The 27,188-nt window shown below is 38.3% G+C and overlaps 1 protein-coding gene across 8 annotated transcripts in view; it reads right to left on the reverse strand.

Moving 5' to 3' along the window:
- SYN2 (synapsin II) overlaps nt 1-27,188 on the reverse strand; it is a 225,419-nt gene that overhangs the window by 183,447 nt on the left and 14,784 nt on the right. For 4 of the 8 annotated variants that reach the window (XM_072876255.1, XM_072876254.1, XM_072876256.1 and 1 more), the window contains 4 exons: nt 23,763-23,860; nt 22,988-23,110; nt 17,745-17,894; nt 16,441-16,817 (listed from right to left, as the gene is read on the reverse strand). In XM_072876255.1, the coding sequence (XP_072732356.1) occupies nt 16,441-16,817; nt 17,745-17,891 (524 nt within the window). In that variant the 5' untranslated portion in view covers nt 17,892-17,894; nt 22,988-23,110; nt 23,763-23,860. Of the gene's footprint in view, nt 1-16,440; nt 16,818-17,744; nt 18,129-22,987; nt 23,111-23,762; nt 23,861-24,620; nt 26,359-26,909; nt 27,008-27,188 lie in introns of those variants that run through there. The other 4 variants (XM_072876257.1, XM_072876253.1, XM_072876258.1 and 1 more) reach the window with 3 other exon arrangements.

The following is a 27,188-nucleotide window of genomic DNA, read 5'->3' on the forward strand; positions in this document are numbered from 1 at the left end:
GGCAAAAAGATAATCTATTCAGGTTCTGAATTTATTTCAACATATCAGTGATGCATTGAGTATATCAATAACCAGTCATGAGAATTTTTAAATCCATTATTACAGCTTGACAAAGGACAACTTATTCTAGTTCATGAAGCAAATTAGCTATATGCCCTTTACAACAAGCCAAGTACTTCTAATCACTAAGAGCTGAACGACCAAAGGAAAAAACCACTATGTAAGACTGGGAGAGGGGAAAGGATGAGGAGAGGAAAGCAAAAACAAACCCTCGAGAAACGTGTATTAGGGAAAGCTTTGCTCTGCTGTAAATGTACATATCACAATGAATTGAGGGAGCAAAGTGAGCAGAGGAAACAGCTTATGGCTGTTCAAACAGAGTGCTCATTTCCATTTTCTTCTGGGTTTTGGGTCTAACCATCATTTGTATTTGTAACGCTATTCATAATAGGCTCTTGGAAGACTACAGAAATAAAAAAATATAATCCCCATTATTCCAATAGAAAGAATTTAGGGACATGGTGTAGTGGTGGCCTTGGTAGTGTTAGGTTTACAGTTGGACTTGATGATCTTAAAGGTCTTTTCCAACCTATACGATTCTGTGATTCTGTGAAATTCCTGCAAAGCGATCTATCAGTGGCTAAGTAACAAGCAAATTGCAAGTCTCAATCATTTGATGTATATATTTTTTTCCAATCAAGTGCTACACTACAATAAACAGAGATGTACAATTTCTCTAAGTGAAAAAGGCAGAAGTCAAACACGTATTTATCCCACCAAAATACTGGAGAGGGGAGCTGAAGTTTTTTTAAAAAAACAATACCTTCATTAGCTGCATGGATACTTTATTTAGAAGTCAGAAAGGTACTTCTGAGAAAATGTGTTTGAATAATGGCAAGTATTTTACTTGTTGGCAATCATTTTAAATGTATGCTAAGAATTATGTCACTTCATTCTATGATGAATTATTGATGTAAAAGTCTACACTAAATTTTCCATTAACTTCCAACTTTTCCATACTAGAACTCTAGAAAAAAAAGGAAGGCGAGCAGGAAAAGAATTTCCTAACTGAAAATTACCCATGGACTCTGACTTTCACATCCTTATGTGTATTGTTTTCAAAGGTAACAGACACCACAGCCGATTGTTAATGGCTTTGTAGGAAGTGAAACTGTACAAATGTCAGAATGATCATCTGAACGCAGCTCTCCCCAGCCACAGAGCTGTGCTGAATCTGCAACAACACTCCATTGACTTCTGTAGATTTTGTCTAGTCGATATTTTTATTTGCTTGAAAGAGCTTCAGAATTTTTTTGGTGGGCATTTACCTTTGTTTATAGCTTACGCTAGGCATTTATGACCAGCTTGTCATAAGTTTTTCCTATTTGAAATAAAAGATGACAAATTAAAGTCAGGAATAAGCTTTTCAGAAAAATCAACTAATCCCTAAGAAATGGTTTGAAATAGCTCTTTTAAGAAGCAGCAACTAGTAAAAATTTTATGACTAACTACACCACGCTATTTCTCCAAAACATCATTGCTAGCACATGCAGATACTTAACTGCTCACGTGGAAAAATTACAAGAGTAAACAAACACAGGTATTGTGACAGTACATGCCTTATTACTATTTTACATCTTTCATTGTCACTTGCAAGCCTCCACAGTAATTTCATGCTAAATGTTCAGTTTTGGTTTCAACATAAGGGTCAGATAAGAAGTGGTTAATAAAAAAAGACAATGACATGAAAAACACAGATACTTTGATTTTTCCTCCTCACCCTTTCTAAACAATTTCAGTAATGCTTGATTCAAACAAAAAGCAAGTTCTGACATATTCTTATTAAATAAAAATGTCAACTTTTAAATAGTTCTAGAAGTTTGCTGGGTTGTTTTAACATAGTTAAGCTAACTGACTGCACACTGACCTCAAAGTGTATTTAACAATATTAGTGGAGACAGCTGACAAAGAGAATTGTAAAAGACAGTAACTGTGCACCACTTTATCTCAGTTTAATTTGAGTTTGAACAGAAAAAAAGCTATTCCATTTGAATAGAATAAAAGGACCTACATAGGCAGGTCCTGTGTAGCGGCACCTAAAAAGAATTTTTTTTTAAAGTCTATGAAAGATGATTGCATATTCATAATTGTAACTATCTGATCTGTTTCTAATCAATTTATTTTCCATTTACATACTTAAAGAACTGCTACTAGCCTTACAGTCATGGATTTTTACCCTGTGTTTTTAGGCAATGTTTCAGACAAAACAGAAGAATTTGTACTCATTATGCAGAACAGTTTTATGCCTTGGACAGCTCTTCCAGGAAAATATCCCTGGTTTACTGCAGAGAGAGACATACACATCTACATACCTCTACACACATGCATATTAAGCCTTCTCGGTGCACAAAATGAAATTCGTTCTGTATGCTAACTATATTATCAGTTACAATACACTACTCAAACATAGATGCAGCAGAGATGTTGACTTCGATCAGCCATGCATTATAACAAGCTGCTTTTGCTGATTAACATAATTTACTTTGATGTATATATTACACATAATCCTATTTTCCACCATGAAAGTTATTTGCTAAAGTCCCCAGACTGAAAATATTTTAGGCGTAGGGTCTAAAGAGTAGGGTTTTTTAGAACTGAAAATATTTTAGGAGTAGGGTCTAGATCTAAAGAATTTCTAAATCATCTATCAAAAAACTATTCTAAAATACAGACTAATTTAAGAAATACAAAAGCATACTTTCTAGTCTTGTAATACTTCATCAAAATAGGAAGTCTTGAAGAATCCAATTAGTACATCAAAAATTCTGCAGTGTATACATTTCAGTGTATGGTAAGCATACTGACTTTAAAATTCTCTTTTGCTCACACAAATTTTCCTTTTTGCTTCTATTATTTTTTTTTAAATAACTTCCTCTATGATATATTCTAAAACTACTAGTTATGGTAATAGCATGACAATAATATCTAACTCACTACCTGTCCAAGCTACAGATTTTAAAAGACAACTGTATCTTTTCAATGACCCAGCATGAAAAGTTGATGTTTACTTGTTCTAAGACAAAACCATATATGGAAACTTTACTATTCTTTATTCTTCTCTTTTTTGTGCAACTTCAGTACTTGCAAAAGTGCTATGACAAACCTGCAAGCAAAATAATCCAGTGCAGAGCTCTTGCATACCACTGACTGTGGTTGAACTATCGGTCCTCAGTTCAGCACCTGGACAGACTGCCAAACAAGGTGACAGTGTCACCTCCTGAGATGTGGCTCTACACTTATTACAATCAGCAATAAAATCACTCATCTATCACTGTACAACTTCATACGCATGGACATAAATACACTGAGTATTATATAAACAATTACCTTGTGGTTAGAATTGGGTGTTGTAGATGATGTAAGATATGATGTTAGAAGAATATCTCAGCTATTCTAAGCAAAAATCCATGCACTGACAAATAAACTAAGCTTGAAATTCTTCAAATTCTTTGAATTCTTCATCAAATAATTGAAAAAAAGGCCAGTAAAAGCAGTTTTAAAAAATTATTTAACATTTATAAACATCATTGCCTTAGGTAGGAGCTCTAGGTACAAACAACCCTGACAACATATTTGAAAAGTTATGGAGCTCTCTTTCAGAATTACAGTTTGCCCCTCGAAAATAAATGTCTTCTCAATATCCGCTAGGTTTGCTTCCTTTCTAAGACTCACTTGAAAATTCACGAACTGGAAACGAGCATTTAAATGAAGTAACATGTGCTTTAAATCATACACTAGTGTTTGTTAAGCAGTTATACGCACAAAGTCTTCATACCATCTTGACTGACAGATAGCACTTTGCCATATGTTTTTTCAAAGGCTGAAACCAATACTGGAATTCTGTTCCACAGAAAGCATCATAAATTTGTTATGAAACCATTGAAAGCTTTGTTCTAAAAAGCATTGTTCTAAATATATGAAAGCATTGTTGTAAATCACCCAAATAAGAAATTACTAACAAACGCTCAGGAAAAAGCCTACGTTAGCCCAATAGCAAGCTACCTCAAGCATAGCAAACCAGAAAATACAGATTTAATCACGTTGTCACAACGTAAAATCCCACACAGCCTGGATTTCAGAATAATGGTACCTGGTGTGTTTATTCTACATCAAAAGCTTTCCAGAGTACTGTTCTTGAAATATATGGACATCACCACCAAGACACTTGGACAATTCACCTGCAAAAGCAGTCACACCATGACATCTCATTTTACTCTAAAGTAGCATTTTATTCTGAAGGCTACTTGGGACCTGACATGTCATCAATACACCACCTAGCAGCTGAAGATTTGGGGATCTCAAATGTATACTTAAAATGGGTCACCCTATCGAGAAAAAAAAAAAAAAAAACAGAAAAAAACAAATAACCCAAAAACTTCATCAGCTGCCTAACTTTTTGGAAAGGACTTCTAGCAAACAAAAGCCTAGACAACCCCTGCAAGACTTAAATTGAAAAGGACTGCCGTAAGATCCTCACCAACCTGAAAAGAACAGACCTGCAGTCTGCTTCTACCCACACATTTCATGAACAAAGACCAATCCAGTGGAAGTTACTTTAATAGAAATAACGTAAACCTTAATACACAGTAATTATACTTTATATTAGTGTCTCTCTTGACTCCTCTAAAGTATTACTACTGCCAAGAAAATTCTTCTTTCCCTCTTGTATGTTGAATTGCTGCTAGTTCATACCAGACATTTCCTCCTCAGTAAGAAAATGAATCAGCACAAAAATTCTAGAACATGGGTCCAACTAAAAGAATTTAGGTAGAGTACAACCTCATACAAAATACCGAATTCTCTAAATCCCATGCCTTCTATCATCACAACCCATACAAGAGATTCTCCATGTGACCTGGCTTCAAAACGGCTGAGTGGCTTTCCAGTGGCACAATGGAAGAGCCTCCTTTTATTCCAGTGCAACCCAATAGCACCAGAGCAAGAAAACTGCAACCACAGAAGTATTATCTATCTGGACAATGTCCATCAGTGAAAATCCCTACAAGTTCTTCTTTAAAAAAAGTATACATACAGATATATATGCACACGTACACACAAATAAACCCTTCATAATGCTAGCACACTACTACTAAAGCAACTTTTTTTTGTTGAATGCCTGCCTATTTAAACCTCATCCCAAATACCTGAAATATTATTTTATTCTAACATTTTAAAAGTGCCACTAAAAACACTGTTGTCATTTATTAATATCGATTGTATCCAACAATTATATAAGACTCAGGAAAATTAATTTTGGTTATTGCTTCAAAGACAGAGGCCTCATAAAAGAAATAATTTTTCCTAATTAAAAATAGTCCTGTGGTTTTTATTTACCTCGCACAGTAGATGGCTAAGACAACAACTACTAAGTAAAACAAGTTCTGTAGTCACAGCACACTATGTAATCATATTGCCACTCAGTGGAATCGGACTTAGTTATCATGTTTTATGATAAACCCTTTTTAATGTCCTTCCAGAATCCCAAATCTGAGATGATGGCTTTTCTAATATTAACCATTTTTTGGTCCTACAAAGGAAAGAAACTTTTGAAAATTTTTAAAGCTTTCTTAGTGATGAACCATTATAAAATGTGCATATACATAGAAAGCTTTCATTGGAAATTATCTTCAAAGCAAAATAAATCATTGAAACAAACTAAGACGTACTGAAATAGTGCTGAATCTTCCTTTTTGGAACCATCCTAGTTTCTTTAAGCAAAATGTGAGACTTAAGAGACTGTGACTGATCTCATATTGGAGTTTAAGCTACTAAATCTGTATTGTTTCAGTAGAATTATAATAAGTTTTTATTAGTAACAAATCAGAAGTAATAAACAAGAAACAAGGCTAAACAGAACAAAACTGAAGTTAGGCACAGAGATATGTATACAAATACAACAAGCAGGTCATGCTGCTACTTTGTTTTTAAGCTAGAAATCAGCACCAATTTTTTTCTCTTTTGGAATTCACTTTATATCATAAAACTAAAATAAGAGACATTTTAACTTCTGCTTTTTTTTCCCAGGCTTGTTTTTATCCCCCACATACACTCACACACTCACCCCTGGTTTCTCCTGCAAGAAGTCAATATTATCACAACAAAGGATCTTGGCATCTGCCGCAATGATCAACAGAAACTGATAAGAGCGTAGCTCAGCAGACTTCAGCCCCTACAAACCAGGCAATTCAGCAAAAAAAGTCAATGTTTCACAAAGAATATTAGATTTGCAAGGTCAAAATTAAGAGATAAAGGCACTTCTTGCACGAGACAACCACTTTATTTTCAGATATGCATGGAAAGAGTATCTACACTTGCACTCAGTTCTGGTATACGTACTCAGAAGGTTACGGGAATGCAGATACTTTTGACTCCTAAAGACGGGGACACATCCACACACAAATATAACATGGGGTTTATTATTAGGTGTGCCACAAGCTTTCTTTACGTCTTCTCCACACTCACCTTCTCAACAAACACCAAAGTAATTATCTGCAGGAGCTTTCCAATAAGCAGCATACATTGCTGATATTTTGTTTTACAACCGTTTGTATTCAACTTGAAATTACATAAAAGCATGCTCCCCTATTCTAATGCCTACTTAACAAAGAAACACGTGCTGCATACAAGATGAGACAAATTAGCTTAAATCAGAAATACAGAAGCCCAGCGGTTACTATTGCCATAAAGGAAGACTTATCAGTAGCCTGTCAGAGCGTGCCCAACTCTGAAAACAAAGCACAAATTGGCTCCAGAGGACATAACACTGCCATGCCTAACGAGATAAAACCAAGACTCCTGTCAGCCTTTGCTGTCTCCTTGTTCTGCTGCTGTCCACAATGCGTCAATTCACTTTTGAAAAAGGCATTACACATTATTTTGTTACTGTATTTCTTAATGAGTTTTATAACTTTTCTTCACTTTGAGCAGTGGAAACAACTTCCTATTAGAGTTTTAAATATTCATGGGGAAACTGTACCTATTACATCTTTAGAGAAAAATTTCTAGATTTTTACCTGTTGTGAGATTTCCTGATGTTTATTCACTCACAGTTTATTTCTGTAAAGGCAAGATTTTAAAAAATTGGGTTTAGGACAGGAAACTACAGCAAATCTTTTTCTTAAAAGTCATACCATTTTTGTTTAATCTATTTCTCTGTAATACATTTATAAAAATATTTTTAATATGGTATAATCTATAAATAGGAACAATTCATTAAATTGAAGAAATCTATTAGTTTATATTGAATGATTTTATGCGGGTGCTTTAGAACAGAATTAAGATATTTAAAAGATTTTATCTGAGGTTCTGATCATATTTTTAAAATTATTTTAATCCCCTGATAAAAATTCTAAGAAAGCATGTATTTTTAAATGTTTTTTAATAACTCCTACTAGCAATCAGTGGATATGATGCATTACAAACACCAATGTCCAACTGGGATATAAGACTATAGGGATCAAATGGTTAATCAAGCAAGGTCAAGCATGGCACAGTCATTACAAAAAGCCAAAAGATAGCACATTTAATGGTTGGACCAAAACTGCCTTTTGTAACAACTTCTAGCACTGGACTGCATGTGATGTTTTTGTTCTCCCCATCTACTTGGTTGCAGGGGGGGGAGACACACGGACAAAAGAGAGGTGCTCACACTTTATTAGACACCAAGCCTCCCAACAGCTGGTTGTTTGGGGGGGGGGGGGGTTAATGAAAACAGGGAAAGTACATTTATGCCTCTATCTGCACAAGCTGGGACTAAGTCTCTTATTTCCACAGAGGGAGGAAAGAACTTCTGTTCTCCTGCCCCTACCTTTCATATAAGGAGGTCCCAGTAACTTACAAAAAATGGGCTGAGACCAAGCAAACACAGGTGTTGAGATGTAAAAATAATTAAGAGAACACCGCTCACACTCCCTCCCAGCTGCACTTAAGCAACAACATTGTGATGTCCCATGTGTCTTCTACCTACTTCAATCACCAATACACAGGAAGAAGGATAAAGATACCTGCAGCATGCAGAAAAAAATAGAAAGGTTCTTCGAAACCTCAAGTTCCATGTTCTTCGGCAGCGTCTACTGGACCGATCCGTTAATTATATTAATCCCATTGACATTTGCAATTCAAGAAGGAGCAGAGTAAGCAGGTATACCCTGGCAGCCCTGATCAGCTACGTCACCCTGCCAGCTTGCTTACCGATAGGCAGCACAGCACAATCACAGCACAAGCCCTAGACATCCCACGCTATAGCCTGACACGGAGAAGCAAAAACCACCTAGCCTTAGCTACCGCTGAGGGCCAACCCTGTTCTGCTTTGGACACCCCAGGTCTGTAGGAAAATGAGAAAAACCAGAAACAGCCTCTTCACATTTCAAATTCAGCATCTTCTGAATTAAACATTTCTATCACTTTTGCTTGCAAATATATAAACAAGGATTTGACCTTAGTCACCAATTTTTTGTTAGGAATCAGTGTATTTGTCAACAAGAGTTTGTTAATATTTCTGTTTCAGCCAGGTAGGAACACACTTGTGGTGAAAGTAGGCATTGTAAACTTGAAAAAGCCTTTCCACTTTTTGCAAAAGCTTAAGCTAGTCTACAGTGCATGTTACCATCATACCCACCATTACTCTCCTCCAGCTGGCTGTCTGAAAGCACAGTAGCTTTCCTCTGAGAAGTTAAGTTTCACTCAGCTCAGATAAAGCTGTTTAATTAGCAAAAGCAGCAGTGCAGTCAAGCAAGTATTTTGCATTCTGGACCAAGGTATGACTCTGTCCTCCCACCCATGGCGTCTGTAAAGTCTTATCACCTCATTACACATTTTTTTCACTCCACAGGGTAAGTAGCCTCATTCTTGGAAGCACTATCATTATTCCAGGTAACGTTTACTTCACAATTTATTGCTTCACTTTTTGTCATCTACAACACAGCTTTCTTTGCCAATTTACTCTTTTCCATTCTTTGCAACTTTTCCACCTACTTGTAATTACCCTTTGCTGCTGTGTTCATCCAACCAGGTCTAGAATCCTTCTGTAGAGGTTCTACATCCAAATCTGACTTCCCGTATTTGTTGTTCACTTGTTCAGGTACAAGTTTATACTCAAACACATAGTTTCACTAAAGTCTTATCATATTTTTAATGCAGATTGCAGTGTATCTTATCTACAAATGTATAAAAATCAAAATCATCAGTCTATTTCAGTCATATGAAAAACAGATTTCTGTAGTTTAGAGCATTCACCGTGGGTAAGCTGGCTGAAGAGCTAAAGGTGATAAACTCATGTGATATTGCAGGTGAATACTTCTGTGGGTGACTATCACATGGTACTATTAAGAACTAGGTACTAAAAATGCATACAATGAAGTCACTACTTTAAGAATATATTGATACTGTCCGAATATTTAGCATCAATCTTTTGGAGAAATCTTCTGGAGAAACATGGTTTCAACAAAAATGTGTACAGCCTTGCAGTGACCTACAGCGTTTACAGAATGGCAAATAACATCCATTTAAAACAGACACAGCTCAAAATGCAGTAAGTCCTCTAGACACACTTTTTCAAGATGAACAATAAGAAGTCTATAGTTTTTAATAACCTTTTGTTTCATACTGTTCCTATTTCAACAGATTACAATTTGCTACTGGCAAATAATTACCGAATTCTGACTGGGCTGTAAGTAGAATTCCTTATTCCACTTAAGTCTAAAGTCTACAAAGCAATTTGTTATTCCCTTTATCTCTTGCTTCAGTCTTATTACTGTGAAATATACCTATCTAAAATTCATTAATTATTTCCTTGCCAATTTTTCCATTTCCTTTCCATTAAGGCAAACTTTAGAAGAAAACATTGGCAAACTTTTTTTTTTTTAATATTGCCTATTCAACTAAACATGTTACTATAGGTTTCATTAAGCTTCAGAGAAGTTTCTGTGGTCTCTTCAGAGATTAAGGAGGAAAAAAAGAAATTCACTCAGATTCTGAGCACAGAGGACAGGGATGGGACAGGGGATGACACGAGATACAATCTGTCCAAATTTGTAGTCAGCATCTCATATACACTAAGTTGCCTAAAATAACGTTAGAGCATGTTAAGAGCTTGTTTAGATAAAGCAGTACACAGAGTCTGGAGGACAAAGCGTTCTCCACGACAAGCGCTTTTTTTTTTTTTTCATATCTAGTCAAAAAGGCAATCTCTACCATGTACTGTGTTTACTGTGTTTTGCTATTTATACTAATATAGCCAAGTATTACACATGACAGAACTGTAGATAAACAGAAAAAAACTGCAATTTTTCTTAGATCATCTTAAAATACTAGCGCACACAGTCTGGTGCGGAACTGTTCAGCTGGCCATTTCAGAGAACAGACAGGAAATACAACTTGCATGAGACTGCTGCATGCTACAGATTTGTTAACACATTATGTTACATACTTCAGTTAGTTCAGCCGCATGTCCTTGTCTCAAGTTCTTCCCCAGCATGGACTTAACATTTTAAAAAATGGACCCAGACCAAGTAACCCGACTCAGTGAGCTATATTTCCACCCCTTCAGAAAAACACATTCAGTTGCTCACACTTGATGAGGAGACAGAGTTCAAAATAAACTTTACCTTACTTTGGAGAAACTCATACTGTTTCATCCGTGTGCCTGAGTGTATCCTCCCAGCCAGCAGAGAAATGTGCTGCTTGTGCTCATGGCAGCCCCTGCTTATGCCTGCATCTCTCCTTTAATTATGTTGCTATTTTGATTGCAAAAACGGAGAGCCCGTAATGCAGAGTTGAAAACTGCAGTGCGTGCTGGAAAGTAGTACTGATCTAATTACCTGGTTGTAAGAACCTGCCTAAGCATGTGTTGTCTTCATGTAAAATCTGGTTGCCAGCTCCTTTTTGGAGTACTAGGAACTCGGTCCAAAGGCCATAACTAGAATTAGACTGCAACATATCCAAGTTTTTTTAAGCTTCAGATGAAACTTCTCACAAAGATAATTTCAAAAATTTGAAGTTTTCACATGAAGCAAACGTTAAAGAGAAACCAAAGTAAAATCTTTATCACTCTTGCTCAGTTTCAGGGGTTTTAAGGAACCTGTTGCCTTCTTTGAAAGATTACAGTGTTACACCACAGGCAAGGTTGTTTTCCCTTTAATATTGGGAGGTTTTTGTTGCAAAAGGCAGAGCAGTTCTTAATTAGATTCAAAATTAATAAAAGTAACTTATTATCTGTCTTTTCTTCCTATATAAAATACATATATTGATAAGATTACCTTTTCTTTACACTCATTGCCTGAAGGCATAGATCTACATTTAGCCTTTGGTCAGTCTTAAGAGCTTAGACCTTTCTGAAAATCAGTTTCCTTATACCTCTGCAACACAGCTGCCCCTTGCCTTGACTTGCTTTCAAAAACTCCTCCCCTTCAGCCCCTAAATGAGTGCCAAGGGATCCTTTCAATCCCCCTCCCTCTGTGCAATCACTACTAGTTCCACGTTTGCCCATGCCCTGGGTTTCCCTCCCCATTTTATATTGTGGCTTTATGCTTTATACAAGTAGCAGTGTGCTCTGCAATGCCAGGAGGCTGGCAAGAACGCTGTCCTTCTAGACAGTGTCATCCCAGAGGACTAGAGAGTGCTCCGGCAAAGCAGTTGCCCTCATTTATGCATTACTAAAATCTAAGTGACACCGTCTAAAACTGGAAAACTTGCTAACCGAAGACTTACACTGAATGCAATAAATACCGCAGTTACTACATCGACATATTACTACCAAATAAGATAAACCAGAATTCTAGTTCAACTGGAGTTAGGAAATACTAATTAGTTATGCACAATTGAACCATCCCTACTGAACAGAAAAACTGCAATGAATTTTCATTGTAGTATGCGAGTTGTTTGGTAGTTACCACTACATAAAACAACCGCACACATATTTTTTATTGAAACTCTTTTCCATTAAACGCAAAAAAACCCAAGAAACCCATTCTGCTCACTTCAGTAAATTTTTGCATCATAAGCCAGCGTTCTTCTACACTATGGCAATAGTGTTCATATTAAAAACATTTATGATGAGCCATGTCTGCCCATAAATGAGTCAGTAATTTTAAACCAGAAAGTTTGCTCTTCATATAGCATTTGTCCCAGCCATTCGGAAATCCTCTCTTGGGCCTATCACAAGATGACTAACTACTAAGGCAGTAAACATTACAGGAAATGCACAATTCTCGGGGAAAAAAAGATACTGATACTTCCAATAAGATTTGTGCTTAAAAATACAAGAACAAAATTTTTCCACTTGATTCTTTTTATAGTTTTATCACTACTGCCAACAAGTCTTATATTCAAGCTTTAAAGCGCAAGACAGAGAAAGCAATAATTAGTTTTCAATATTGAAACAGCTTTCTAAATATTACACATAAGCTTTTGATAAAGATAATAATCTATATACACAGCATTTTGGCACCTTGCCACTGATGTATGGCCTCTAATCAATTGCTTGTTCAGCACTGAATATTCAGTACATTTTGTATACAGAACAAAATGGTTATTTTTGGAGGAAACTAAATACATTTTAAAATAAACTTATCTAGCTGAAAATTTTGGACCCTTAATGCAGACCAGTAGCTAGGAAAGGAGAATTAAAAGAAAAGGTTAAGCAAGCTGCCTAGGTTTTAATTTAGCTCTGTTATCAGCCTCTTGGATGACCTTGAACAAATTATTTTACTTCTTAGTTTCCTCCATTTGTAAAGATATCAACAAAGATACCTAAAGCTGTAAAACAATAATTGAAGTCTATTACATAAAATCTTTATTAAACCTAACAAGTAGTTCTTGAAGCTTTCCCCTCCCCAACAGATCCACAAAGCATCTGTGAATCAGACACTTTTCCACTACATCTTTAAATACTTTGTAAGGTTCTCAACCAGATGTGTTAACTCAGAAAAGGGTTCTGGACATCAGTGAAGATATTGAAAATGTCTGTTCAGTATGCAGCTGCAGATGAAAAGAACGTGACATTAAAATGCATAAAGAATAGTCCAGAAAATAATATTAGCTTTTCCAATGCCTTCATATAAATTAATTGTACTGTTCCATTTGAAGGAGTGTTTGCATTACAGGTCACCCCTTCCTTATGGTGATATTCTAGAACGACAGAAGGTTTCAAAGATAATTGGTGAAAATGATCGCTAGCTATTTGCTTTCACCTTTGGACTGAAGGATCATTTATTGTACAAAGGGACTAAGAGAAGGTATTCCACGAGAACTGGAAACAACGAAGACTGCTTGTCATGGATTTGTCTCTGGTAGTTGACTACAAGCTTTAGTCTGTCTTCATTTTTTCCCTACACTTGCCACTAAGGCATGTATAAAGCTACTAGCTGGTAGAAAGTCTTTGATACCAGCTTATCTTGTAGTCCTGCCTTTAGGGGTCTCTCTCATCTACGTAGCTGTAAGTTTCCAAATAACCTGTAGGAAAACAATTGTCTTGCACAGCTCTAATGCATCTTTGATTGAGACTGTTACTGGAGAAAGGAGGATGGTTTGACACGATGACTGCATTTGCTCTCTTTCCTTAAGAAGTCAGATCATACAACAGGCTAAGAATACACAGATTAGTACTGATAAGTTAATTCTCCCATTTTTCCCTATCCTATGCCATAAACGTAAAGAAACTGAAAAGGAGACTTTCAAAACTTGTAATAGGACAAATTTCTTAAGGCGAGAAAATGATAAAAGTCACTGAGATCAAGATTAAAAAATGCAAGCAACAACTGAGCATTTATTTATATGTAGAATATCCCGTATCATTCCATTAGCAACAATAATAACGTTGGGTTACTAAATCTCAGACTTCAAGTATGAGTCAATCTCTAATAGAAATAAAATATATTAGAAACAAAATGTCCTTTTGATGCTAGAGGTAAGAGGCAATATCCTTTGCTGGCAGCAGTAGGTGCTTAGTGCTTCCTCTGGCCCTGGCTAAAAAGAGGATACTGCATTAGCAGGATTTCAGTGTGATCCAGACTGAAATTCTTTCATTTCTATCGAAACTGCAATCCAAAAGCAATACATACATTTTCAATTTAAGACAAACACAATGCAGCTCAAAACATTACAGAAACACACGTCCAGCATATGATCTTCCTCTCAGGATTAACGTAAATCAACTGAAATTGTTTCTTAGGAGGCTCCAAGAGATTTATTTGGTACTGTTTCTCTTGTTATTGACAGGGTTTGTTTAGCGTGTCACATGACAGCAGCTCTACATACCCCATCTTGCTAAACTGTACGCCAGTGCATCATACCAGGCAGGGTGGCTAGTGTGGTGACCATCAGACCACTGAAATGCATCTATTGCCAGTTCCAATCTTTCAGTATTTTTTTTTTCAAATTCATATTCCATTTTAGCCCGTAGAGTAAAATTCTACAGCAGTTCAATACATGTCAATAAGGACAGCCATACTTCCAAAGGTAAGGAACAAACTTTTCTGCATGTATTATCAGAATACACACATATATATTTTTCAAAATTTATTTTAAAATCTTCAGTTACAAAATGATTAGCTTTTTGGAGGGGGAAGAGCCAGTATAACAACAAACTGTTCTTTCTAGAACTACTACATATCCATGTCACATACTATGAGAAATAAAAAAAAAAAAAAAACAAAAAAGAAAAAAGGAAAAAGCAAGCAGGCATGGTAACCTTGTGTATGTTGGTAACTGCATCTAGTCTCCCACCTGGAATGCTGTTGGTGGCATTCACCATGCAGAGGTTTAAAAGCTTTGCTGTTGCCGACAGATTGTGTTAATTTGGGGTGCATTTATCAAGTACGTAAACCATGCCACGTTTATAATACACAGGATAGCTTCGGTAAGTATAGAAAAATTCTACCAGAAACAAACTTTATGAATATATACAGTTATTTAATTTACCAAGCAAAAATATGTGCACCATAGAGTATTAAATAAATAGATGTATCTGCAAGGCAGTGAGCAGTGTCCATGGATGCATCTCCATGACGTAGGTACAGAGGCTTAGTCCAGCAGATACAACCACCTCTGTGGTTTGTTTTTTTTTAAAAAAAAAAAAGCCACAAAACCAAACACAGAAGACAAAACCCCAAAAAAGTAACAGGTAACATTATCTTAACATTAATAACATATTTGCTATAGACAAAGACTTACAGTTTTGTTTCAAGTATTTTATTAAAGTAGCATTTTAAAGCAAATTGTATCAAATCATAGAACTGTACAAGTCCATCCAAGACAGTAAGGCTATAAATTTGAGAAGCTGAGAATAAAATCACAAACCCACAATCCATTACTGAATGATGTCAGTATCATAAAAACATACTTGTTTTACTCCGTATTAAGGCACTATTAAGACCTTATATACTGTAATTAGCAACAGCGAATGAGACGATTCACAGCTTGATGCGTAAACACACATTACAGGGAAACAAGTTAGCGAATGATTAAGAGCTATACATCCTTCCTATAAAAGACAGCATCCGCCAGAGTCATACACGATAAACAGGTCTGAAAAAATGCTGTAACCTCTCCTACTGGCAGCAGCCAGGCACAGGAAGAAATGAGTTGACGTACAAGTTTTAGGTTTTGTAAATCCCACATTTTTATGATGATAGTGGAAGCAAAGCACCCACTCCAAACAAAACCTGCGAAGTTAATTAACCTAATCGCACAAATTCACAGGGCTAAGGCAGAACTGAGGGCTGGTCCTCAATATCCTGAAGGACCTTCACCCAAACACGCAGTTTAGACGCTGCAACAGAAGCAGCGGGATCTGCGTGAAAACAAGCCCGCTCATAAATATGAATTAACACACGTAACGCTACAACCACACGCAGTTCAGAACACAAATTCCTGCCTAAGACACCTAAATCGTACCCGCACCTATGCAGGAGTTCTTTATTTCACTAGAGAACACAGGATACGCTTTTTCAGAGCGGTAAATACGTTTTATTTAGTGTTTTGATGGAAAACGGCATTCATTCCTAGTCAGGCGCTCCAGGGTTTGCTGGGTTTTGCTCCATCTTCAGTCCGTAAAGCTTCGCTTCAGCCCCGCGGCTGCCGCCTCGGCGAGGCCGGCCGGCGGGGAGGCACTGCCCGGCGGGGAGGCACTGCCCAGCGGCCCTCCCGCCGCCTGCCCCGGCCCCGGCCCCGGCCCCGGCCCCAGCCCGCCGTGCCGGGGAGCCTCACCCCCCGGGGCCCGCGGGGCGCCTCGCCGCCCCCAGGTGAGCCCGCATCTGCCGGGAAGGGAGAGCGGCCGCCGAGCGGGGACGGGGCCCGCGGGGAAAGGGACCGCAGTGTGAGGGAGGGGAAGGTCGGGGGAAGGAGGAGGGCGCAGCGGGGCATGCAGAGGCGCGGGGCACCTACCAGTCCGTGTGCGGCTCGTCGATGACCAGGAGCAGCTTGAACTTTCTGCCGGCAGCCGAGGAGACGGCGGAGGAGGGATCCACCAGACCGGCCGAGGCCGCCGTCTGCTTCACGGCGTTGGAGAGGGAGCTGAAGAAGCTGCTGCCCGTTGACTGCTGCTGCGGCGGCGGCGGCGGCTGCTGCTGCTGGGGGGGCGCCGACTGCGGCGGCTGCCGGCGCTCCGCAGCCGGGGAGGCAGAGGCAGGGGCCGAGGAGGCTGAGGGAGGCGGCGGCGGCGGCTGCTGCGGCTCCGGCCGCTGCAGGTCGGTCATGTAGCCATTGGGCAGGTTGGCGATGAAGCTGCTGTCCGAGAGCCTGCGCCGCAGAAAGTTCATCATCTGGCCGGGCGAGAGAAAGGCGAGGCTCTGGCGAGGAGCGGGCGGCGGGCGCGGAGCCGGGCGGAGGGCGGCGGGCGCCGCGGCGGGCTCTGCGATCCGCAGGCGGGCTCGGTCGCAGCCCCTCTGCCGGCCGCGGCGGGCGGCGCTGCCTCCACCTCAGCAGCGCGGACAGCGGCGGCTCGCGCGCGCCTGCCGCTCCCGCCCGTCTCTAGGTGGCAGCCGCGCGCGGCGCCGCGCGAGGAGGACGGGAGCAGCGGCCGCGCACGCGGAGCCTCGCTCCCGCCCCGCCCGCCCGGCGGCGGTGGCCCGCGGCCGTGAGGGACGGAGAGGCCCCGGGGACGGTGCGGCCCCGGCCCGGCGCTCCCCCGGCGGTACGAGACAGGCCGAGGGGCAGCGGGCGCAGCCAGCCGGGCTCCAAACCGGCCCCGCCTGCGGCGCCCTCCTCCTCGGCGCCCGGCGCTGGCGGCTGACCCGCTGCTGGGGGCCGTCTGAGCCGGCGGCCCTCGGCAGCGTCCTCCTGAGCGAAACGCCCGCAGTAACGCATGGCCTGGGCCGCGACAGCGCGGGGCAACTGCTGGTTCAGTAGGGGTGCGCCGTAACCTCGGCGAGCAGCAGCGGATGGCACCTGGCACCGGCAGCACGGAGCCCCAAAAGTCGGGGGATGAGGCTGTGCCGTCCTTAGCGCCGGCTACAAGTATGAGTTAGGTTTTATTTATAGCCTAGATACTAAATGCCTTGATTTGTCAACAAGTAACACGGAGCATGGAACAGCAGCATAAGCAGCCCTCAAAGCGGAGCTATTTGTGGTTGTATTCAGTGCTAGTCAGCACAACAGTGGATGGCGTTGCCTTGAGGAAAAAACTGCTGGGAACAGCCCTGTACTGGCTCAAATCACTCTGCTAGGAACAGCAGCAGTTCAAAAAATACCTGTGACACGTTCCAGCCTGAGAATCGTTTGTTCCGGCAGCTGCCCTCGGCGTAACAACTGCAGTGTTGCAAGGGGAGCAACAGCAGATACCAGCTCAAAGCTGTGCTGCATCTGTAGAGGAGGCACAGGCATTGCCACGCTTCCATCCCCTAAAACATTAATGAAGCCTCTTACTAATAAATAGTGGTGGTGGTGGTTCTTTTTTTAATTAAAAAACCCAAAACAGTTTAATGAAGGTGAAGCCCTGTGCATCATCAGGCAACTTTACATTGTCAAGGAGAATTATGGGTGCATTTTCGTATCTTAAAAACTGTAGGCTTTCTTTAAGAGTAATCTGAATTCTCTCTCCCCTGAGTTTTGGGATAATCACTTTGTGTTTTAACATAAAATACATACTCAGCCTTTATGGTATGACGCACACATTTATCCAAGATACACAAAATCGCAAATCATTTTGCAATTCATCTCTCTGGGCCATACTGCATGGAACAGGTGCTCTAAGATTATACACAGTAGATTCATGCAGCAATTTCTTTTAAAGTTAGAGACTTGATAAAGCTTTCCTGATGCTAACACTTCGAAGTTTACATGTTCAAAGGTAGAACTGCATAGGGTTCTTTAATGAATCACTGAATTTAGAAACATTCATATAATGACAGAAAATTAAATAAAACACACAAGCTATTACAAGATGCTTACATTTTGAACACCATAGACAAACGGGGGGCAATCCTCACTCTGCCGAGCCATAATACAGGCCACACATAGACACAGCTTTTTGCATTAAGGGCACAGAAAATTTGAACAAGTGGAACAATCCTGGGCTACGACTGTGGATAGAATGTTCCTGTCATTTCACCAATCCGTGGCTTGTGCTGCCAGAGAAGTTGTGGAACTGCACTTACATCCAGATAAATTTAGGTCTAGTGGGATCTAGAGAGAATAATTTTCTCTCAGTACTGTTAAGATATCTTGGGGCTATTTGTATTTCTAAAAAGCTTGTGTATAAGCGCAACAACTCAAATTGTCTACAACACACGACATAGAAGCAAGTCGCTCGCAGACAGAGGGAGAATATTGCACTTTGCCATGGCAAGTGCACATGTACCATCTGCACTGGTACTACACGTGCAGAGATGATAAAACTCACAAGAGTGCAGAATTGTTTCATTCCTCCTCACCTGAATAGTTGTATCAACAACACCCCCCCTTCTCATCTAAACAGCAGGACACCAAAGTAAAGAGAAAGGGACTGCTTATACTTTTCAAAATACGAGGTTTTATACAATATAAACTGTTTCACTTCCCTGTAAAGAGATTACTGAAAAACACTCTTAACCAGTCTGATACTGAAAAATGGTATTTAGACAGTTTTTAAATTACTGTTCTAGACTAAAGGGTGATTGTATAAAAATGCCCCCCCGTCCTCCCTCCGACAGACTGCTTCCTGTACATCCTCAGAACCTGCTTATTTTACTGACAAAAATTAGTCAGTCTCACAGAGCCAAATTAAGCACAGCAGAACGAACCGTATTACATTGTGCTGTGCACATTAACAGAAGTATTAACCGGGCCCCTCTTCCAGGGCTGAAATCTATATTCCATGTCAGCTGTACTCTTTGTTACGAAGGCAAGATACATGTAGCAAATGGAAATGATAGGGAGTAATCTGAATGTCAGGATCCATTACTATAAAACGAAATAAAAAATGATTAAACAGAGTGCTTAGGCTGCTCAAATTTCAGTGATGCAACATCTATCCTTGTTAACATATTTGTGTGGAAAACTTTTGTTTTCTGATTGATGAAGTCCGATTCCTATCCGTAGTCCTTTCTTGTATATCCTCAGTGCAGCAGCCAAATAATTACTTTAAGATTATAGAGACTGATTCTAATTGTAATCATGGCCAACAGTCTCTCCGATACGGTTGCCCTTTATGGTTTCATGAACCGTGAGATGTTTGGCTAAGTAGCAGAAGCCTTGTTCACCTACCCTATGCACTCAGAAGACGTTATGGCTATAGAGAATGCTAGAATAGAAGATATTTCCTAGTTTATGAACTTTATTCACTTTGAATGCACTGTCTCTTCTCTATGAGCATCTTCTCAGAAATTTGTACTTGGTTTTTTTTGTGGGTTGTTTTTTACCTCTTTACCACTATGCTGACTAAAATTTTAAAAAATATCAATCAATCATCCTCAAATGCTAGGCTTCAGAGGTGTTTTAAAACATCCCATAGCGTACTGTAACAGCCTTATAAATGCAAAACTGCACTAAGGCAACTGGCAACTGAATTTGGTCAAAGCCTCAAAGAACTTGGTCCCTAGTGCAGAACAAAACAAACAGCAGAGTTCTTCATGTAGCATTTGTTGTTACTGTGAATGGAAAACTTTGTTCAAAGAGTATCAATAGAATATTACAGGGAGCTTGCTAAATTTAATGGTACATAAAACCGTGCCTGAAAAACAACTAACAGCACTTTTTGTCCAACATACTATTCATGATACATCAACACCTCACGACACATTTGTGAGACAACTCAACATGGTTATGTCTATTAGGAAGTGAGAATACTGAATCACTGGTATGTTAAATGACAAAGAGAGTCAATACCAAAGCAGAGAGTACAATAGCAATTTTAAATCTGGTCTTGTTTCCGAACATTGAAATCACAATGCTAAAAAAGATAAGTAGCTTTCAGATAACTGTATGTGGTGGAAATGAAAGAGTCAAGTCACACATGCTAGAAATTTGGGATACCTATCACTTGGGCAGATTGGATCTAATACATTTTAAATGAAAACTACTTAACATCTCATGTTATCAGCTATTCATCTACAAAAACATGCAAGTCTACAAAAATATAATTACATTTAATGGAGAAAAAATGACTAATCTTCTCAGCCGCTATGCTGTACATTATACTATGCATATAGTAATAGAGAACTGAAATGGGAAGAATCCAGGGAAGCATTTTCTTTGCCTTTTATGTGCTAATACATGTTCTAAGCCACATGGACTTCTACACATCACACCCTTAGAAAAAACGTTCCATTATTTGAGTCAATTGTGTTTCATGCATATCCATTCATGCCATGCTTTCAGTTAAATGTTATGTTCAGGTCTGCATATCCAGTTCAGTCCAAAAGAAGGAAGAAAGCGGCTGCCTGTACCAGAGGGCAGTGCAAGGCTGCTGTCCATGGTCACAACAGTTGCCTTAGAAAAGTAATTTGCACCTTTCCCAACCACTGACCTGCCGAAAATGGCAACAAGCCACAGCTGAGGGGAAAGAACATTGTTGGCAGATGACAGGCTAACCGAGTCTGGAATAGCAAGTGCTTAGGCCTATTTTCATTACAAATGCTAAACAGAATCTCTGTGCTGAAAATAAGTCCTATGCAGAAAGACTGTAGCGTATCACCTGGCAATCCTTACAGAGAGCAGCATTACAAGGCCTACTAAAAGCCTCATAATTTATTTAAACCCATGCTAGTAGGTCATCAAAAATTTTCTTACAAAGTCTATAGAAATATGACACTTGTTTGTCACAGAGATAAAGAAAATACATACCTATAAAGAAAATACAAGATAAATAGGGGCTGAAGTGGATGTTTGCTATATGCCGAGGATGTTATGCAGTGTATAAAGGTGACATGCAATATGTCACCCAACTTTAATGACATATCTGAGCCACTAAACATGTTGATAATACTACTGTACACCCTCTTCCATGTTTTATTAGCAGCTGATTTTTAAAATCTTTCTCTCCCTTGAAAGACAAGTACCAACAAGTAGCATAGCTACAGGAATCACATTAGTCTAAGACTTCACGAACACTAATGGAGTCACTTGCGTCAATGCTCTGGTAGCATGAGAGAAATGTTTGTATGGAAATGGATTTGCTGAATTCATGAAATGTCACTAATTTTTACATATCCACAATTTCAAATTCATATTTCACCTGTGATGCATTTCTTAAAAAGCTAGTCCATTTCTATATTCTAACATTTGTATTGTTTATATCAAACTTATATCCAATTTTCCAATTTGCAATTTTCCAAACACATCATAGCAGCTTCTCTCAGAGGTGTCTGACCACCTATTCCAGCAGTCCCACTCCTTCACTTAGTTTCATTAGACAGCTTCACTGAATTCTCCCAGAACTCCTGCTGTTACGATGTCCCTGAAGCAAAAACATGTCAGCTTTCTATTTCTGATCTTCCTTGCATTTTGTTGTCCAAGGTGGCAGAAGTACAGTTAAACCATATGAAGATGTGACAGAAATAGGCAGACCGGGGAGTAACCGCCTCAGTTACTGCTTTAGAAAGGACACAAAACCAGCTTGATCTTCCTTTCCCAAATCTAAGCTCTCACGTTTTGATTTACGAACATTAACAGAAAACACAAATTAACGAGAATTGTTTTTTGTCAGATGGTCATTTAAATGTCTAACTTTTTATTACCCTTTTTATTACCCAGACTGTTCCCTTGGTATTAATATAATTTTCTTCTGATATGCCTACCTACATATGTTTTGAATCATGTTGGGAAATCTGACTTTTAATTTACTAGCAGTTCACAAAAATCATAACAGGAACTTGAAATACTAACTGAAAATATTTGCAGGTGCTATGCAAAATTGTTAAGTAAATGTATTAAGACATAAGGGCTCTCTGTTTTATTTATGTCAGTTTAGTAAATATTTATTGGCCTTAAGTAATTCCACATTTTATAAGCATACCAATTCAAACAGTTCTGTATTGGCAAGAAATACACTGTACTAATTCTTCTAGCATTCACAGAGAGGACCTGATGGCTTTAACAGTATCTAAGGAGGGAATAAAAAGCAGCCGCCTCTGCTCCCGCTTCTGCCCCTGGAGAGCAGCTAAGAACCACTCAGCCTCTGTGCTCCCTAGAGAGCAGCTTCTCCCCTGCCCCAGCTACCCCAAAGGAAGGTTAGCAGCAGCATGGGAGGAAATGCTGTCATCTCTCAAGTGCTCACTGACTGAACTGAACTAACTTGTGCCAATGTCAAAAGGTGCACTTCATCTCCTTGTCAGGACAAAAGCCAAAGACCCTATGTCAGTATCTCCTTGAATTTGAAACCATTCCTGAAAAGAACAAAAAAAATTTATGTACTGTATTATACATCCTCTGTGCTCAGCAGTCCCTTAAATCTTATATAGAAAAACCATGACAATTTATTTAATAAATCATAATTTATTAGAGACTAGACTTTTACCTTTGCAAGCTTTGAACGTGGATGAATTTGTACTGCAGAAGAGGGCTTTGTAGTCTCATGAATAATGCTTGCTGAGATGTAAGAGGGAGATCAAAAAAAATTCCTATGTGACATGAGAACAACCTGTAATAGGAACAGATAGGCTACAGTCTATATGAGTGGTAACTATAGGTCAAACAAATTATTACAGGAGATAAAAGTCTGTTAAAGTACTTTGTCTCTATTCCAAACTCTGAAGTTATAATAGCAGTAACAGTTATCTTTCCATTTCCTACTAATACATATATCTGATTTTTTGGTCCACTATATCCTGTGTTTTAAGGATTTTTAATTTTTAAAAATTCTTTTTTTTAAATACATTGATACAAATACAAAGGAACTTCAAGTACTTTTTACCATGCAATTAAGGCTCAAATACTGCCAACCCTACTCAGACTAAACTTCTGTAAAAGCTGAAGGCAACCTTGCAAATATTTCAGAACTCAAGCCACAGAAGTCTAAATAATTAACTTTTAAATACAATTTATAGCAAAAAAATCAACCATTACACATATGGACTGACAAATTGAATATATAAAGAAGAGGCATGTTTAATACATATCTTAAATTTATGTGATAATATACATGTATTCAAGTATATATAAAATACTGTTTACTGGCATTGTATTTCTAGAGGAATGCAGCAATAAATGGGGTATGCCTATATGACCTGCTATATTTCTTGTGTTTTCTACTCTTTTGGTTTTGAAACCATAGCCTTTTTTATACTACTAACCTCAGAAACAGGTAGTTTATTTCTTTGCATCTCAGTGAGAAGTGTTTCCTCTTGCAATCCAGAAGATTGTCTCTACTATCAGTTCATTTGCTGGTTTTCTGTAATATAGAGCAGTCTCAACTGGTAAGACACATTTACTGTTTTGCAGATGAGTAAATACAGATTTTTCTAAACAAACTGTTTACAAACTACACATACTATCTAGGGATAATCCTATCAGCAAAACTTGGACATTTCGCAGCATGGAGAAGAGCCACCATTATGAAAAGGAACAAATAGTAGACGTTACGAGTAACAAAAATAAGACATATAAGTCACAGTGAATGTTACACCGGAATTTGACCAAGAATAAACATATTTCTAAAAACTAGAAAAATACAAATTCCTCATAGACTGTACTTAGGGTATTTCTCCCTACTGTATAATTTAGAACTTTACTTTGATATCTAAAGAATAACATTAACAAGGAATACTATACAAATGCTATAGAAAAAGTACAGAAGACAAAAAATGTTCATCTGTGAAGAACAATAAGAGCTGAAGGCTTGAGTTATACTAGATCCACATATGCATACACTCAGATGTCCTGTGCTTACACAGGAATGGGCTTTTTTGGCCTTTAAAACCTGAAGATTTTCCTAATCAGAGGAAACCCAACGATATATAAAGAAAATTTTCATCCTCCAAATAAGAAGCTAAACAGTATATGAACATCCTCCGAAGATCGAAAAGTCTGCCAGCTAAAGCATACATAAAGTCAATTTAATCAACACAGAAGTGTTTTGGTCTGTGTTTTAAGGTTTTTCTTCTGGAAAATTTTCTATTTATGTTATGAAATTTAGAGTGAAAATGTCCTACCATTCTGACTCATATTCTAATTGACTGAATAGATAAATGTGAGATCAACTGCAACACAGTTATGTAGTGAAGGATAAATCCAGGACTGGCTTCTAATGAAAAAGAATAAAACACTGTAAACCACAATTCTAGATGAAATGCAGCAAACAAAATATGGCATATACAAAATCTGGCCCTCAGAATAAAACTGTAATTTTCTTTTAAAATGACTTATCAAATGATTGAGATGGATGCATATTTACCTAATTAATTGGCTGCTTTAGTTACCACAAATTAATTTTGAATACCATGTATGTGAAAACCTGATAAGCCACTAATGTGCAACATGCAAGACAAGCAAAGAATTGAAAGGATGACAGCACGAGCTAAACAATACAATTATGTTTTGTTACTATTTTTTTCTCAAATTAATTAAAAGCCAATACTATGCACTATGTGTAGGATTCAAAAATTACCTTTCATCTCACCATTGTCAATGAATGCCAATCTATTTTATAAAATAAGATACTAAAAAATGTCAGCTGCAATATAAAGAATTAAAAAAACACCTTCTTTATAAGTAAAAGGTAAACTATACTATGTAAATCTTATACATTATTACACATATGTTTATACATACAGACACATGTAATATATTATACATATGTGCAGATATAATTACATGCATTCCCAATACTTTCTTCAAGATCATTAGCTAAACACATGGAAGGGGTACACAGACTGGGGTACACAATCTGCAATGTATCTGACATCCAATTTTTTTCCCCCAAGAGTTGTACAGTGTGTGTGATTTGCTGAAGGTATTATTGCATTGTTTATTCAATTGTAATAAGGCTGTAGAATATCTTTGTTTTCGCAGGAGCTGATTCCTTCGTACCAAAAGCTGAAATAGTTTCACTCCACAGAAGTGCTATGCTTGGAGCAGACTGCCAATTTTTCAAGGCCCTTGAGAAAACGATATGTGTCTTACAGCCCTCTTGTATACTTGCAGAAGTTAACAATTAAGCAACAGTTTGAAAATAAGCACATCTTCAAATATTTTAAAAGCAGAGTTCACTATTTTAGAGGTTTGAGTACACTGTATAGTTTTCTATATCACAGTATCAGAACCCCATACCTCAGTCCAGTAAGCAATAACATTAGGTGCAATAAAAAGGTGCAGAGTAATTACTCAAGTCATTGAGTTACATAAACCATGCCATCAGCCTGGCCTTTCTCAAACATTTCTTGGAGAACTATGAATACAACAGAATTTGATGCAGTTCTCTAATAAAGGCCAAGCGATGAAGCGAAAGTCATCACACGTTCCTATGTAAATGCATGCATACAGCATCCCTCAAATTGCCATATCCTAAAAGCTGAAAGATCAAAATATCCTCCAGATAATAACAGGAAAGAAAACTCAGAAAAATAAAAAAAGTTACTTCAAGATTACTTGGTTCACAAAGTAATGTGATTGGGAACCATTCACAAATGACTTTAGCTGTCACTGTATTTCCCACTTTCATAGCAAAACTGGAATTTATGATTAGCAATCAGCTGGCTATAATCTGCTGGCAAAATACTATCAGCCCTCCTCTGGCACAGTGGAAGCCTGCTCAAAGTGTAGAGCATCCTCTTTGACAAGACTGCAACTACCTCTTCCACTCTGCCAGCAGTTTAAAAGTCTTCAAGAGACTTTTAAAAGTCTTCAAGAGATTTTCTTTGGAAAATGTTTCTTAAAACACTCTCTTGCCTGCTTTGCATCATTTGCTGTAAGATTTCCATCAGAATAAGAAATAGTAAAAATCCTAGCATTGCAAAGCCAACCCATTCAGTATTCCTCTATCACTGAAATAAAATACTTTTGATAAATCTCATTCTGTTAGCTTTCTCCCATTTGGCTCCCTCTCTCAGTAATTATAATATTACAACTTCTTCTTGAGCAGAAGGCTGCAATAAAATGCTTCAGATGTGACATCTACCCAACATATTCACCCCTGTAATGCTAATACAAATGTAGTGAAAAACAGTTTCATCTGAAATAAAATATAGTTCTCAGGAAGCTTGAGGGAGGCACAATAATTGAGTGACTGTTAAATTTTAATAAATACAGGTCAGTTCCTGAAACATCAATTTGAAAAGTATACTAGCCTCACTTGGGAAAAAAAAAAGGGTATTTTAATACAACAGAATGCATAGATTTGGAAATCAAGGATGCACCTTGATCGGGTGAGGACTTGAGAAAAGGTAAAAGACACATAAACAAAGACTGTGTTTTAGAAATCAGTAACTCGGCCAAGGACTTACAGGGTTAGATGCATCATAAGACAAACACAAATCCCAACAGTTCCCAGAGGTACTGCGTTCATCATCAATGAGCCTGTTAATAACACAATTCGCCAATTCTGGTGTTGACATAGGAAAAAATTAAAAAGTAACAGTTTTTTAATTCTGAAATTTTGAGGAAAATTAATTATCTTCTATAAAGGAAATTGTATGATTCACTTTTCACCAACCTGCACTTGTGTATTGTAAAATTCACTTTTAAATATGAAGGCCCCATTTCTATGTAATACAAAAGAACAC

The sequence above is a fragment of the Ciconia boyciana genome, chromosome 11 (genome assembly GCF_034638445.1).
Source record: "Ciconia boyciana chromosome 11, ASM3463844v1, whole genome shotgun sequence".
Classification (NCBI taxonomy): Eukaryota; Metazoa; Chordata; class Aves; order Ciconiiformes; family Ciconiidae; genus Ciconia; species Ciconia boyciana.